Raw genomic sequence first — 17,486 nt, forward strand, 5'->3', positions numbered from 1 at the left:
CCTTATGATCACTGATTCCCTGTTCTGTGCTTACAGAGTCAAAAAGTTTGGGTCTGTTTGTTATCAGTAGGTCCAAGATGTTATCTCCATGAGTCGGTTCTCTGTTTAATTGCTCAAGGTAATTTTCGGATAGTGCACTCAGTGTAATGTCTCTCAATGCTCTGTGCCTACTGCCTATCCTAAACATCTGAGTGTCCCCGTCTATATCTGGTAAATTGAAATCTCCACCTAAGATTATAGCATGCTGAGGAAATTTATGTGAAATGTACTCCAGATTTTCTTTCAGTAGTTCTGCCATTAATGCTGCTGAGTTGGGAGGTCGGTAAAAGGAGCCAATTATTAACCTAGCTTGGTTGTTGAGTATAACCTCCACCCATAATAATTCACAGGAACTATCCACTTCTATTTCACTACAGGATAAACTACTACTAACAGCAACAAACATGCCACCACCAGTTGCATGCAATATATCCTTTCTAAACACCATCTGTTCCTTTGTAAAAATTTTGGCAGAATTTCTCTCTGGTTTCAGCCAGCTTTCCATACCTATAATGATTTCAGCTTCAGTGATTTCTATCAGCATTTGAAGTTCTGGTACTTTAACAATGCAGATTCAACAGTTTACAATTACAATACCGATTACTGCTTGGTCCCCGCATGTCCTGACTTTGCCCCACACCTTTGGAGGCTGTTGCCCTTTCTGTATTTGTCCGAGGCCATCTAACCTAAAATATCACCAAGTCCATGCCACACAACCCCTGCTAACCATGTAGCCACTAGCTGTGCGTAGTTGACTCCTGACCTATCTAGCGGAACCCAAAACCCCACCACCCTATGGCGCAAGTTGAGGAATCTGCAGCCCACATGGTCGCAGAACCGTCTAAGCCTCTAATTCAGACCCTCCACTGGGCTCTGTACCAAAGGTCCGCAGTCAGTCCTGTCGACGATGCTGCAGATGGTGAGCTCTGCTTTCAACCCACTAGTGAGACTGGCACTCTTGACCAAATCAGATAGCCACTGGAAGCCGGAGAGGATTTCCTCCGATCCATAGTGACACACATCATTGGCGCCAACATGAGTGATCACCTGCAGATGGGTGCACCCTGTACCCTTCATGATATCTGGAAGGACCCTTTCCACATCTGGAATGACTCCCCCCAGTATGGACATGGAGTGCACATTGATTTTCCTCCCCTTCCTTGCAGCTATATCTTTAAGGTTCAGAACTATACTATCTTCAATGATAAAGTAAATACAGAAGAAAAAAATGAATAAATTAGTGGACTACAGACTAAGTAGAAGTCACTTTGTACTTTATTTCAAGAAAATCCAACAATTTCACCATAAAGGCTGACTGCAGCAGAGTCAATTCAAAAGCAAGGTGAACAAGGCTTCTGTGATCATAATTATAGTTTAATCACATTTACATTGTCTCTGAACTGAACCAACATCAAATGCCAATTAGCGAAACAAATTCAGCTAACTGCGAATTTTACCATGATTAACTCTGTCTGTTACAAGGAAAGTACCCATTATACATTCAAGATAATAGTAATAATCAATGTTTCTGGTGCTTATAGTGCTTTTCAGTTTGTTATTGTAATGTGGGTATTATTACTGCGCTGAGGACAGTAAGAAAAGGACGCTGAATTTCTAAAAAATTGAAACTGAAATCCTTTTAGGGCTGGTTGACTGTGATCAGAAAATTTTAGAATGAAAAAAAGAGAAAGGATACTCCATGTTTTACTGTGTGGTGAAAAGTTTCTGCTTTATGCATAGTATATGTAATACAAATAGAGTATTAATCAGTTATAAATGGTGTACATCTGTAAAGTGGAATCAACCATTTCCACAAATTCTACATAATTTTATTTCACTTACTGTACTGAATACTGGACCTAGAGCTGTAATAATGTAACTGATATATTACTAAATACAACAATGACAAGATTTTCTTGATTGCACAGAGGAAGGATACCAAGCAACAGTAACCTGTATTGTTAAACTGTGATTACTGATTGTTTGACAGTTAAATGAAAAATATGGTTTTCTATTGTGGAAAGTTCTGCATTACATCCCCCAGGAGATGGAATCATTACATGAGTACAATCCAACATACCAGTGACTCCAGGAAATCCATCCATCATGCTGAATCTTCATGGAATGTAATTCCATTTAAGAAGGAAACTTTATTTATTGTGGAGCCATTGATGCTGTGATCCCCAGCACATCACTTATAATTCTTTGAGCTGTTGTACTATGTACATTAGCACTGTCATCAATAATTATATTAAATGCACCCGTTGGATATGCCCTTAATGTCATTAGAGGTCTGTTTATGGGCAAGACAGAGTTATTATGATAGTAGGAAATTCCAACTTCTCACTGATTTGATCTAATAACCACCACACTGTTTCTTTTGAATGACAAAATCTCTCTTCAAATTTCCTGTCACCATCATCTTCAAAAGGATTTCCTCTTTCCACAAACCCAACAACATGGTTGTCACAACAACTTACATGGTCATGATACTATATTTCTTCATCTTCTATCCCATCTAAAACATCAAAATGTACTGCTATCTTAAAATGGTATGCGTTTACTTTAACTGTTATCAATTCGAGATAAATGAGTCTCCAACCTTGGTCAACTTTAAACACAATCAACTCAATTGTTTAACTTTAACTGAGGTTTGTGATGTCAAATTTTGCATTGACTATGGTTAAATGTTGACTTAACAATGGTTAAAATTTAACCAACATTGGTACAGTTGACTCTAGTAATACAGGTAAGTAGGTTGTAAGTGTAGTCTCTCTCTCTCCTTTCTTTTCAAGTATTGCAAATACGGTCTAAATATGTAAAATAACAATATAACCAAAGACTACAGACATCTTTCAGTTCTGTTTGTTCTACTGATTTGCTGCCCATTTTTAAATGTTAAATAGTTTCCAGACTTTCTCCTTCCACCCTTTCTACTGCTCTGGCATAAGCATATTCTAATTTTGAAACGTGAAAGTCTACTGTTTTCAGAGTGTTTATTTATGTGCAGTTAATGCCATATTTTGTATTGATGAAAAACAATACAATTTTATGTCTATCTGCTTGTGTAGGAAGAGCTACAGAAAACAAGAGAATTGTGTTGACATAAGTGCAAAAGAAATTAAATCATAACTATGCAGCAACTCCAAAATGTGTAGCCCCTTGTAAAAGTTAATGAAAGATTATTAAAATTATGTATATCACCAACAAAACACAATACATATTATATGAAAAAATATATTGGCCTGAACATCTGGGAGAAACTGTATACTATGGTAATGTGTTACCTGGCTGAAGTAAATGAAAGTTCGGAAATTTTCTTCAGTGTCATAGTCTTCTGGAAGAGGAAGGTGCCTGCTTATTTGCTGAGCCATTTCCTCATAACCATTAAGATGGTGCTGTCTCCTTTGCATGAGTTCACTGCCAACACTTAGGTCTGAAGGTACTGCTATTGAAGATAATGTATAGATTGATGGTAATGATTGGAAACCATACTCTGAAGCAAACCGAGGAGTTGGGAAAGTTGTGTAGTTCCAGCCATCATCATTATAATTATAATAGTGAACTGAAACCATGAGGAAGAATGTATTATTAATGCCACCAATAATGAATTAAAAATAGAAAGTGACATACAAAAACACATAAATACATTGCTCTCTCCCTCTCTCTCTTGCTGGCTTCATAAGTTACAAAGCATACTGAAGACATTATTATGTATGTTAGGTTATGATACAGTACGTCATTATGGCTTAGTAGATCATACTGTGTTACATTTTCAGTATCAATAATCACATCACATCAAATATAAATATGTCTTACAATTAAAGATATAAATGAAATCAGTGAACTATAATAGATAAATGAAATAAATTGTAAATAATAATACCTATTACTGGAACTCAAATTACAGAAATGAAACTAAAATTCATAACTACAGTATATGTTTCATCAACTCCTTTTGTGAGCAGATCACTCAAAAACAGTACTAAAAGAAGCCTCTGTTTAATTCTTCTAGAAACTACTCCTTGGATGACTGACTGATTTTAAAGACAGCCCAAGATGAGCATGTGGGGATGTGGACCACAATGAAAACCATGCATATACTGATGCCAATAACAAGCTAGATTTTTTAACACTTGATAAATACTCATTAACACAGAGAATGAAATGCAAGTAAGTCAGTGGAGCATGCATGTTCAAAAAGCACAAAACTCAAGTTACCAAGTCAAGGACATTTACTAGCTCTTTCAGTGACTGTGTTTTACAGTTGAAGTAATCTCACTGCCACACGGCACAATCCTCCCCCCCCCCCCCCCCCCCCCCCATTGGAAGAGTGAAGTTCTAGGGATGTAGAGGTACTGATGTTTTATGATGTACAAATCAGCCAACCCTTGTATGAACTGGTGATGGCTTCTGTGAAACAGCAATACTACAACAGTCAGATGAAAGTAGTGTGAGCATTGGTGTTGTCTGTACATTGACTGCATTGTTTCCTGTAGGCAGTGATTGATGTGAACAGTGCTGATTTGAAGGATAAGTCTTTGAATAGCAGGTAAGTTAATTCTATCCACTCCAGTGGCACTGTAGTAGTTTTGTCATTTAGAAGAATTTTCACTGCCTGATCATTGTGTACTACAATCTGATACAGTCTGGAGTAAGTTGACTGGAGTGGTGAACTAACCGCATCCATCGTCAACATTAAATGGAAACTCTTACGCAAGTCTTTGTGAATAAGAATATTGGCATCTGCTTGGTGAGATGCTGGACTTCGACAGGACATAGAAGTGAGGTATTTCACCTGTTGTCAAAAGAAAGAGATGTCCTGTGCAGAAGGTTCTTGTTGATGCACCAAAAATTCCAATGGTAGCCACAGTGGTTCACCATAAACAAACTCTATAAACAATGTTTAATTTGGCCACTGTGCAGAGTCTGTGTAGGGCTAATGGGACTACTGTTACCACGAAGTATCATGTGCAATGGTTCTACCATTCTATTGATAGTGTGTGATGTGCTGGTCTTATAAATTGCAAAACTTGGCTAGTTTGTAGAAAACTGCCTATCATGATGCACGATAACCAATGCACAATACAATAAGCTAAGAAAGTTTTATAAATTGTTCACCACAGGAATGTTTGCAATCAGAATATTGTATCGATCAATCACTGTGAAAACTAACCTTCCACTGGCGGTAGTGGGCTCACTAAGTAGATTTGCACATGGGAAAATCACTGCTTGGGTTCAGGGAAGCACCCAACAGATTTATTGCATGTCTGCCAACCTTTGTCTCCTGATACACCATATGTGCCCTGACCTGCAAGTGACAGTCCTTTTATTTACATATGGCTAAACATATCTATCTGTAACTATTCTAGTCATGTTGTTAGCTGCTGGATGAGAGGGGGTACGTAACATGTTGAACATATTTTTTGGGAAGTAGAGCCACATATGGTCAAGATTGTTGTTTAACTGAGTTTTTGACCCTTGGAAGAGCAGTTTCCTGAGATTCAAACCTGATCTCAATCCTGCATTTGTGTGTGTTGATGGCTTCTGCTGGCACCAACTTACCATAGTCAGTGATACCAGATACAGCATTGAGTCATGAAAAATAATCTGCCACTTTTTACAAGTTTGGCTAATGAATTTGAGCTGTCAGAACTGACCAGGGATAAAAGATTCCATCAGTTTTACAAAAATATAAACAACTGGTTTATAGTCCATGAAAACAATAAACAGTCATGTCTCCCTATATGGTTGGAAATTTTATTATAGTCTTCTAAATTGTGAGTAATTCTCTATCAAACAAGCTCCACTTGGTTTGGGCAGTGGTCAGTTTTTACGAGAAAAAGCCAGGTGGTGTAGAGCTGCACCAGTAGGTAGTTGTCTCATGTTGAAGATGACTACAAGGAGTGCAGTGTGTACAGTGTGGGCCAACAGTAAGGCACCTTGAAGGCTTGCTCTCACCTGACCAAGGACTTGTAAGATATCTAGAGCCCAGGTGAGAACATAGCCACACTTTTAGTGTTGTGGCCTGCCAAAACAGCAGTCGAAGGTGGCTGCATAGCCATTGCATGGGGCAAATGTTTTTTACACAAATTAACTGTCGCTGGAAACCTTTTCTATTTTTGAAAGTCCTCAACATGAGACATGTGTATTGCTTCAAGCACAGTTTGGAGCAGACAAATGTCAGATGTGAAAACTGTGTGTCCTAAAAGCTGTGCCTTTTGCTGATATAATGCCCATTTGCCTACATTCAAAACTAATTTGCATTTTGAAAATCTCTTGAAAGTCAGCTGCAAATGTTCCTCCTGTTCTAAAATTTAATTGGACAACACAAGCACATTGTCTAAGTAAGCAGAACAAAAATCAAGTCCACATGATACTTTGTCCACAAATGCTGAGCAGATTTTTGTGGCATTTTTCAAGCCATGAGGTATACACAATTATTCAAATAACACAAAGGCACAATAACTTCAGTGTTTTGAATGTGCTGGGGTGCCACAGGAATCTGTGATAGGCCTTGCCTATTACACTAATAACTATTGCTGGAGCAAGTGTACTCATAAAATACTCAAAGTTCATTATAGAATAACAGTCAGGAACAATGAGTGCATTTAATGCATGATAATCACTGTGCGACCTCCATGTGCCATCTTCCTTCTTTACAAGGTGCAGCAGTGATGCCCAACCATGGATTGTTCCCAGAATTAACACTTCATCCATCTTCGTTTTCACTGCAGCTAATTTGTCAGGAGTCAGATGCAGAGCTTCTTGAGCAAATGGAGGGCTGGGAGTATACTTACCAACTACTTCAACTTTGAAGGGCAGACATACAAACAGCCCAGGGTTACAGCCACAGGAACCAAGATGGCTTCTTCTTATGCCAACCTTTTCATGGGTCACTTGGATGGGTCTGTCCTAGGATCCATAACACTTCAGCCCCTGATTTTGTTTAGACACATTGATGACATATTTGCCATGCAGACTCATGGTGAGGCTGACCTTTCAAAATTCCTGGAATCTCTAAATACATTCTCCCATTTAAATTTAACATGGTCATATTCCGAAACCCATGTCGCTTTCCTTGATGTTAATCTCAACCACACTGAAGGCCAGCTACACACTTCTGTCCGCATTAAACTTACCAACAAACAACAGTACTTACATTTTGACACTTTCAATCCTTTCCATGTCAACTGTTCCCTCCCATATAGCCTTGGCATTCAAAGCAAATGTATTTGTTTGGATGCACACTCTTTACAACAGTACACCACCGTTTTCACCATAGTTTTCACTGGTCATAATTACCCCACCAGCCTAGTTCAAAAGCTGATTTCCTGGGCCATCACATCTGAATCCTGGTACTGTTGATCCCTCAAAAAAAAAAAAAAAAAAAAAAAAAAAACTTTGGAGAACACCACTTGTCACTCAGTATTATACTGGTCTTGCATGTAATAATCAGCTACTTAAACAAGGCCATAACTTCCTAAAATCGTGCCCTGAAATCAGGTCCATATTGTCTGAGATTTTGCCCACCATGTCTAGAATAGCTTTTCATCACCCTCCCAATCCCCAAAATATCCTTGGCAGACCCTATGCTCCTTCTGCAACCCTCTCCTACCCTAAAGCTCCTAACCTTGTGACCATCCCCAGTGGCAGACTTGGCCTATGCCCCCTACTACCACCACATATACCAGCCATGTAACTGGCAAAACATACTGTCAAAGGGAGAGCCACCTGTTAAATGACACTTCATATAACAGTTGTTATGTAAACACTGTTTGAATTTTTACATTGGCATGACTACCAGCAAGTTATCAGTTAGGATGAATAGGCATAGGCAGAGGGTGTATACCAGAAACACACAATAAGATGTTGCATAACATGCTCTATAACATAGCATTCATGACCTCGGGTGCCTGTTTCATCATATGTGTCATCCAGAGTCTTCCCCCAGACACCAGGTTTTTATAACTCCACAGGTGGGAACTAGTGCTACATGTCCTGACATAAATTAATGTTAATTTCCTCCATCTCAGCATTTCTTCATAGTAAATTCTCCTTTGTTCACTCTATTTTAGTTTTCCACATTCTTCATTTCCTGACCTGCCTCTTTTTTGCTGTCCCCTCCTACCTCTATTACATACAATGCACTTAACTTTTCACTCTTATTAACTCATGCACAGTGTTTTATCAGTAAACTCTATGTCGTATATTACCCTATCTTCCATCTTTAAGCTCTCAAGTTTTCAAATGTCATCCTGTGCAGTCCCCAACAATCAGTCTTTCCTTCTCATCCCATCTGGTAAGTCCTCACTAGATGACTTTTCTGAATTCTACCCTTTTTCCTAAACCTGCCCAATCATTTTCCTTCACCCCTCTTCCTTCCCCTTTAGCACTTTCCCAGAAGAAGGAGCCACTGTGTCTGAAAGCTTGCATGCAAAAAAACTTTTTTATATGTGTATTCTCCTGCCATCATTTGGCGGGCAAACTTTTTATCTATCCAATTACATTATATAAATAAAATAGAAAGAAACTTCCACATGGGAAAAATATATTAAAAACAAAGATTCCAAGACTTACCAAGCGGGAAAGCGCCGGTAGATAGGCACAATGAATAAAACACACAAACACACACACAGAATTTCGAGCTTTTGCAACCGGCGGCTGCTTCGTCAGGAAAGAGGGAAGGAAAAGGAAAGATGAAAACCCACATCCTTTCATCTTTCCTTTTCCTTCCCTCTTTCCTGACGAAGCAGCCGCCGGTTGCGAAAGCTCAAAATTGTGTGTGTGTGTGTGTGTGTTTGTTTGTTTTATTCATTGTGCCTATCTACCGGCGCTTTCCTGCTTGGTAAGTCTTGGAATCTTTGTTTTTAATACAATTACATTATATTGTCAAAAAGTGATTTATATATTATTAACTCTAGAGAGGTAATGCACATCACCCATCTGCAGTTACCCTTTAGGTACATTGTCATAAACTTATCTTTCTAGGGTTAGTACAAAGGATAATATTAGGTGTTTATTCAAAACAACCAAAATAATTAAACTTATTAAAATAAAAAAATCAATGTTTATTACAAGATTAGAGACAAATTTTCATACAAAAGAATATTTTCTTAAAATCATTAAAGTACAGCAGCCTTAATCATGAATTAATTACCTAAAAAAGTCCAATAGGATAGTCACTGTAGTTTGATTTTGTTAAAATATTTGGCAATTGTCATTTGATGTATATAATTCTCTCTCTTCTTTGGTGCTATATCATGAATTTATTTCTCTTGTAGCAAATTCATGATTCTTTTCAAACCATTTGAAAGCTGCTTCCCGGGCTTGAACTGCTTCCACAAGAGATGATCCTGCACCATTTTTGCATCTACATTTTCTACTGTTTCATCTTCACCCATTTCCTGCTATACAATTGCCTGTGATATATTTCCAACAATTTGTCATCTGATAAAATCTGAAAACCTTAATATTACTGTCACAAGTGAGCCACTCTCTTATATCATTGCCATCACATTCCTGGCATATCTGTATCTTTGAAATTAGTTTATTTATATCCTCTGAAACAGAATCATCTGTATCAGTTACTGAATTTTTGTGCACTCATGTGAGTATCCTGTTCCAAGCTTTGTTCTAAGTCTTCGTTTCATTCAGCTCCCACAAATCTACAACCATGTAATAACACTCCTGTATATTTATTCACTTGAAAAATTACAAAATGACTTCAATGTTATCTTCATCAACAGATAACAACCTACATAAGAGTTTTTTTCTATTAACTCATTTAATATTTCAGTAACACTTTGATCCATTGGCTGCAACAAGGATGTCACATTAGGAGGCAAAACTTTTGCTGTATACATCCCATTTTCTCTCTCTAACAGTTCCATTGGAGGATAGGTTTGCACAATTTCCTTGTTTACTATTTGCTTTTGACATTTCTGTGCTCCAGGAATAAAAGTGTTGTTGTACTAGTAACTGAGTATTTCAATGTTCATCCACACCATGTTTTGGTTTTTATAAATTAAGGAAAGCCTGATATTTTTTAAGCATTGGGTTTTTCTTTATTTTCTGACAAGGAGAAAAGGCCTTTTATGGGTCTTGATAGTGTCCGCAAACTAATATTGTTACTTCTTCTTTACTAATTTTATATCCTGCAGCTCAACTTTCCTGATGAGAAACTAAAAATTCTGATGCTAATGATTTCCAATTTCATCTACGTTCATCAGCATTGTAAAGTAGAAGTCACAATCATTTTCAGCCAATCCTTTTTTAAACCCATCTTTAAAAGAATTTGGCATGTACGTCATCTGACATTTTTTCACCTTGTACTTCCAATACATGAAGTCCATGACAGGATTTAGATCTGTACAATAGTGTGTTACTTACCACAAATGATTCATAGCCACCTATTTTATTTAGCGGCAATGTCTTTTCACAGAGCAAAGGACGAGGTATTGGTTGCCCAGTAGACCATTTTTGTAAAAAAAACACAAAGCTTTTTCCAAAAGTTTATTTTTCAGTTTCTTCATCACTTTTTGATGTTTATTTCCATCTTCACTATCAAATCTGCAGGTTTACTTCAAAACTGAATTGGTATTCTTCTTAATATCTCTTAGCATAGAAGTACCTACACCATACTTATCCACTAAGTTATGACTAGATTCTCCTTTTTTTAAATTAATCAATAGTGTTTATTTTATCCTTAGGTTACAACACCACTCTCTTGTGCTATGACATTTTTTTCAGCACAGATGTCACATGGAGCAGAGATGTGGTGATTACCAACTGTCTAACTCAAACAATGATGTAATGCACAATGTCTAATTAAAAAATAATAATGAAATGCATGAGGCAGAGCTCAAGCAGGATGTGTGCACATAGTGCAGGCACAACATGGCATGGATGGACTAGACTTCAGAGATATCTGCTCACAGTTGACAATCCAGATAATCACGAATCCTAGTTTCATCATTGCTGAACTTCGTCTTTTGCTGAAGCAGTTCTGGTTTTAGAAATTGGTGAACTATTGACTGCTGTAAATCATGTGATTGCCTGTTTCCATTTTTCTTGCATCACAGGGAGGTAGGTATGTGGCATGTATATGCCCTTCACATATAAACTTTGCAACCCATGGTAAGCACCCATAAGGTCATGGTGTAAAGGTATATCACCAACACTCAGATTTCCAATGTTTTGTGTGAACAAACCAGGTTGTGGGAACTGAAATTCCCAGATGGCTGCCAGGAGTAGTGACAATTGTGTTGAAATTGTTTCTGTTGTCACCACCAGCAATATGTTGTGTATTGAGAGGCAGGTGCCTTTTTAAGTTCCCGTGACCAGTTGGGTGGGTGAGAACAAGGCCCAATGCACTTTTTGTTCTGTGTGCCAAAACAGGTATGGTACCAGTACCTGGGTGGTGTCTGCTTACACTGCTGCTTGTTTACTTTGCAGCACATGTGTCAGTGAAATAGCTGAGGGTTGATACCATTGTGGCTGGCATGAGTCTTTGTTTCACTGTCTGCTTCTGTCATCTGCCACCTGAGTGTGTCCACTTGAGTACTGCAGCATGTGTACCTGCTCAGAAAACAGTGGGCAGTAGGTGCTGTCCTGTTTTTTATAATGGCGGATGAAGGTGCTGTAGCAACTCCAGTGCAGAATTGTGGTGCAATACTAATGTTCTCATTTTGAAGCACTCAGTATATTCTGTCAGCACTATCCAACTGTGACGGTATGTCACATTTATCATTGGGAATAACAGCAGCCTTTACAGGTATCAGCAGTTGTCTAGACAAAATATGTCACAAAGTTGTATCTGTTATTTCAGCTTCAGTGATGAGAGCACGTAAATGGTGCCAAAAATCAGAAGGTGATTTATCACCAATTTCTTCACTAGTCTGTGCTTACTGGTCTGAAGCTTTGCACCCCCTTTGAAGTATATTGTTCTTTAGATGTTGGTATTTACACTGTACAGGCATGGCATAAACTAAATGATCAACAGTAAGTGTGTTTTGCATTTTGCCATTGCACTCACCATGGCTGTCAAATAAAATTTCTGACATTCTAAAACACAAATCTGGTTGCTGCAGCAGATATGACTTTACATCCACTTTGTTGTGCAGTTGGTTGGCACAATGTTAGCAATGAGCAAAATGTTTGTAACCAAATTAGGAAGTATAAAGCCTGGTAGTCCAATTAATATACCACCATTTGGAGCTAGCTGAGCTATAGGTACTGTCCTCATCACCATTTTTCTGTCCTAATAGAACAATTCCTGTTGTCACCTACACCATTACTTCACACGTTCTCTGCTTGATCACCTTCTTCACAGTGTCACCACTTGTGGGACTGTGGACCACAATTTTGACAGTGTGGCCTGTTGGTCTCTGATTGATGGCAGCCAAGATGGGGCAAGCGTGAGTCCATCCTCTCATTTCATGTTCTTAGGATATTAAGTACTTCAATGGCCTCTCTGATTTTGCATTTCATCATAAGTAGCTGCTTGGCCTACACACAGTCTTCTCTGAATTTTATTCCTTTTCTGCAATCTGGCTGATGTTCTGCCACTGCAGATTTGTTGTGTTGCCCTAGATGAATATAGAACTCATGTTCCCGAATGCACATAGCTATTGCCTGCCAGTCTCACCGATGTATGCCCCTCCACATTCACATTCCATCGTGTACAAGCCTGCAGTGTGTAATGCATCCACCTTATCCTTAGTGGAGCCTACCACATGCTGGATGCTGTGACCACTATGGAAGACAGGCTGCACCCCGGCCCAATGAAGGTGTTTGCCTATTTGGTCAGTAACATTTTTCCCATAAGGTAAGTGCACTGGTGGCTGCAGTTTGTCTATTTCCTGCTTATCATGCTTACTTGTATTCATCAACAAGGCTGTGTGGATCGACTTATAGCTGTATTCATTGGCTAGTAATGTTGTGCATAGCCTTTTAAGCTTAGGTGTCATGTTTTGAGCATCACTTAGGTGCTGCCCACAGATTTCCAAAGATTGGATGTCCGAGTTCTTCTGCGCTGGGTGGTTGTAGGATTGGGCATGCAGATACCTGTCTCTATGTGTAGGCTTGCAATATACTCTGTGCCCCAGTGTGCTCTCCATTGTCCTTTATACTTCTATGTCTAGAAATGGAATTGCAACATTCTTCTCTACTTTGAGCATGAACTGTTATACCACTGCCATTCGCCAGAAGAAGAAATTCGAGCAGCTAGCAAAGACGACACAGAACACTAAGCGTTGACTGGGTACATCTTGAACAGTAGTGAATGTTTCATCTCATCCTCTCAGCAATGCAGCCACAGAAGCACTACATAATGGACTAAATTTTTCCATCACACCAGAGCAGATTCCTAAGGAAGAAATTGTTGAATCCATGGAAACAGCACTCCAGCACACATCTGCCATAGAAGCTGAGAAAATTATGCAGGAAACCGTCTGAGTTTTACTATGTGCCAAGCCACCAAAACAAAACCTTACTTGAGAGGATAGGTTAGCTATCAAGGAACTGAAGAACAGTGATCAAATTGTGATATTGGGGCAGAAAAAGTTGTGTAGCACCATGGTGTAGTGGTTATGGGACTAAACTGTTGAGTTCAAAACTCACCTGGGCTCTACAATTTTAATTTCTATATTTATTCTGGAGATATCCACAAATTTCAAGAATCATAGTACTGGAATGTTCTATAGCTCTATGTATACTGTATGTGTTCTGCCCGGAGGCAGTTTGCTCTGCACTCTTGTTTGTGCAAATGCTGAATAAACCTTTGTTAAGTGAAGTTAGTGTTCATCATTCATCTAATCCCACCTTCTTCTATAAGACATTATTCTGGTGGAGATGCCAGGTATTGGAACATGTGATAGCACACATTATCGATGAAACAGTGGCTCCCATCAGGCCACGACAGAGCCACAGTTTACATGGCACAGCGTTCAGGAGAAACTACAGCATACTACATTCAAGACATCTTGGAGCTGCGTAAAATAGTGGATCCTAGAATGAAGGAGGAAGATAAGGTTACACATCTCATGAAGGGTGTTGCTGAGGACATGTATCAAGCCTTACTCCTGAAAGAGGTTTCGACAGCAGACGACTTCATAAAATAGTGCCAGTATATTTAGACAATGCATCATAAAAGAATTACTTACAAGAAATTTGAACAGCTTCTAAACATCATATCGATATCTGTGCGAGAGGAATCAACTGATTTTGAAGTGTTCTTCATCATATAGTGAGAGAGGAAGTTCATAAGGCACTTGAATTGCATGGCGAGCAAAAAACCGAGATGTTTCAAGAGTTCATAAGGGAGGAAGTGGAACAGGCATTGAACCCAGTCTCTTGTTCTTCAGATCCCTTTAAAATGATGAAAAAGTTGAGATCCAGGAGAAGTTATGTTCCTACAATCTACATCTACATCTACATCTACATCCATACTCTGCAAGGCACTTGACGGTGTGTGGCGGAGGGTACCTTGAGTACCTCTATCGGTTCTCCCTTCTATTCCAGTCTCATATTGTTCGTGGAAAGAAAGATTGTCAGTATGTCTCTGTGTGGGCTCTGATCTTTCTTATTTTATCCTCATGATCTCTTCGTGAGATATACATAGGAGGGAGCAATATACTGCTTGACTCCTCGGTGAAGGTATGTTCTCGAAATTTCAACAAAAGCCCGTACCGAGCTACTGAGCGTCTCTTTTGCAGAATCTTCCACTGGGGTTTATCATTCATCTCCATAATGCTTTCGCAACTACTAAATGATCCTGTAACGAAGCGTGCTGCTCTCTGTTGGATCTTCTCTATCTCTACTGTCAACCCTATGTGGTATGGGTCCCACACCGGTGAGCAGTATTCAACCAGTGGGCGAACAAGTGTACTGTAACATACTTCCTTTGTTTTTGGACTGCATTTCCTTAGGATTCTTCCAATGAATCTCAGTCTGGCATCTACTTTACCAAACGATTAATTTTATATGGTCATTCCATTTTAAATCACACCTAATGCCTATTCCCAGATAATTTATGGAATTAACTGCTTCCAGTTGCTGACCTGCTATATTGTAGCTGAATAATAAAGGATCTTTCTTTCTAGAAATTCGTAGCACATTACACTTGTCTATATTGAGATTCAATTGCCATTCCCTGAACCATGTGGCAATTTGTTGCAGATCACCCTGCAGTTCAATACACTTTTCCATTGTTACAACCTATAGACATACTACAGCATCATCCACAAAAAGCCTCAGAGAACTTCCGATATTATCCACAAGGTCATTTATGTACACTACTGGCCATGAAAATAGGTACACCAAGAAGAAATGCAGATGATAAATGGGTATTCGTTGGACAAATATTTTATACTAGAACTGACATGTGATTACATTTTCACGCAATTTGGGTGCATAGATCCTGAGAAACCAGTACCCAGAATAACCACCTCTGGCCGTAATGACGGCCTTGATAAGCCTGGGCATTGAGTCAAACAGAGCTTGGATGGTGTGTACGTGTACAGATGCCCATGCAGCTTCAACATGATACCACAGTTCATCAAACATAGTGACTGGCATACTGCGCCGAGCCAGTTGCTCAGCCACCGCTGACTAGACGATTTTAATTGGTGAGAGATCTGGAGAATGTGCTGACCATGGCAGCAGTCGAACATTTTCTGTATCTAGAAAGGCCCGTACAGGACCTGCAACATGCGGTCGTGCATTATCCTGCTGAAATGTAGGGTTTCGCAGGGATCGAATGAAGGGTAGAGCCATGGGTCATAACACAACTGAAATGTAACGTCCACTGTTCAAAGTGCTGTCAATGAAAACAAGAGGTGACTGAGATGTGTAACCAATGGCACCCCATACCATCACGCCCGGTGATACGCCAGTATGGCGATAACAAATAGATGCTTCCAATGTGCTCTCACTGCAATGTCGCCAACACGGATGTGACCATCATGATGCTGTAAACAGAACCTGGATTCATCCGAAAAAATGACATTTTGCCATTCGTGCACTCAGGTTCATCGTTGAGTACACCACCACAGGTGCTCCTGTCTGTGATGCAGCGTCAAGGGTAACCGCAGCCATGGTCTCTCAGCTGATAGTCCATGCTGCTACAAACATCATCGAACTGTTTGTACAGATGGTTGTTGTCTTGCAAACGTCCCCATCTGTTGACTCAGGGATCGAGACATGGCCGCACAATCCATTACAGTCATGCAGATAAGATGCCTGTCATCTTGACTGCTAGTGATACGAGACCATAGGGATCCAGCATGGCGTTCCGTATTACCCTCCTCAACCCACCGATTTCATATTCTGTTAACAGTCATTGGATCTCAACCACCGCGTGCAGCAATGTCGCGTTACGATAAATTGCACTCTCGATAGGCTACAATCCAACCTTTATCAAAGTCGGAAATGTGATGGTACGCATTTCTCCTCCTTACACGAGGCATGACAACAACGTTTCACCAGGCAACACCAGTCAACTGCTGTTTGTATAAGAGAAATTAGTTGGAAACTTTCCTCATGTCAGCATGTTGTATGTGTCGCCACCGGCGCCATCCTTGTGTGAATGCTCTGAAAAGCTAATCATTTGCATATCACAGCATCTTCTTCCTGTCGGTTAAATTTTCTTGTCTGTAGCACATCATCTTCATGGTGTAGCAATTTTAGTGGCCAGTAGTGTATATTGTGAATAGCAATGGTCCTACAACAGTCGCCTGTGGCATACCTGAAATCGCTCTTACTTTGGAAGACTTCTCTCCATTGAGAATGACATGCTGCATTCTGTTATCTAGGAACTCTTCAACCCAATCACACAACTGGTCTGATAGTCTTTATGCTCTTACTTTGTTCATTAAACAACTGTGGGGAACTGTATTAAACACCTCGCGGAAGTCAAGAAACATGGCATCTACCTGGGAACCTGTGTCTATTGCTCTCTGAGTGTTGTGGACAAATAGCACGAGCTGGGTTTTACACGATCATCTTTTTTGAAACCCATAACCCATGCTGATTCCTACAGAGTAGATTTCTAGTCTCCAGAAAAGTCATTACACTTTAACATAATACGTGTTCCAAAATTCTACAAGTGATCGAAGTTAGAGATATAGAAATATAATTCTGCACATCTGTTCGATGTCCCTTCTTGAAAATGGGGATGAACTGTGCTCTTTTCCAATCCTTTGGAACACTATGCTCTTCCAGAGACCTGCGGTACACCGCTGCAAGAAGAGGGGGAAGTTCTTTCAGATACTCTAGGTAAAATCAAACTGGTATCCCATGAGGTCGAGCGGCCTTTCCTCTTTTGAGTGATTTTAATTGTTTTCTATCCTTCTGTCATCTATTTTGATATCTACTTTCTACAGTGCCGCATGAGGAACCTGTTTGGGCACCAAGGAAGACCGACGTCTGGAGGACCCCGGATAACC

General features: G+C 39.5%; 1 protein-coding gene across 1 annotated transcript in view; it reads right to left on the bottom strand.

Annotated features, from left to right (window-relative positions):
* Window positions 1–17,486, bottom strand: part of LOC126267487 (beta-mannosidase-like) — a 309,954-nt gene that overhangs the window by 64,998 nt on the left and 227,470 nt on the right. The window contains exon 10 of the mRNA XM_049972771.1: window positions 3,327–3,604. Within this exon, the coding sequence (XP_049828728.1) occupies window positions 3,327–3,604 (278 nt within the window). The remainder of the gene's footprint in view (window positions 1–3,326; window positions 3,605–17,486) is intronic.

Source organism: Schistocerca gregaria, chromosome 4 (assembly GCF_023897955.1).
Source record: "Schistocerca gregaria isolate iqSchGreg1 chromosome 4, iqSchGreg1.2, whole genome shotgun sequence".
NCBI lineage: Eukaryota > Metazoa > Arthropoda > Insecta > Orthoptera > Acrididae > Schistocerca > Schistocerca gregaria.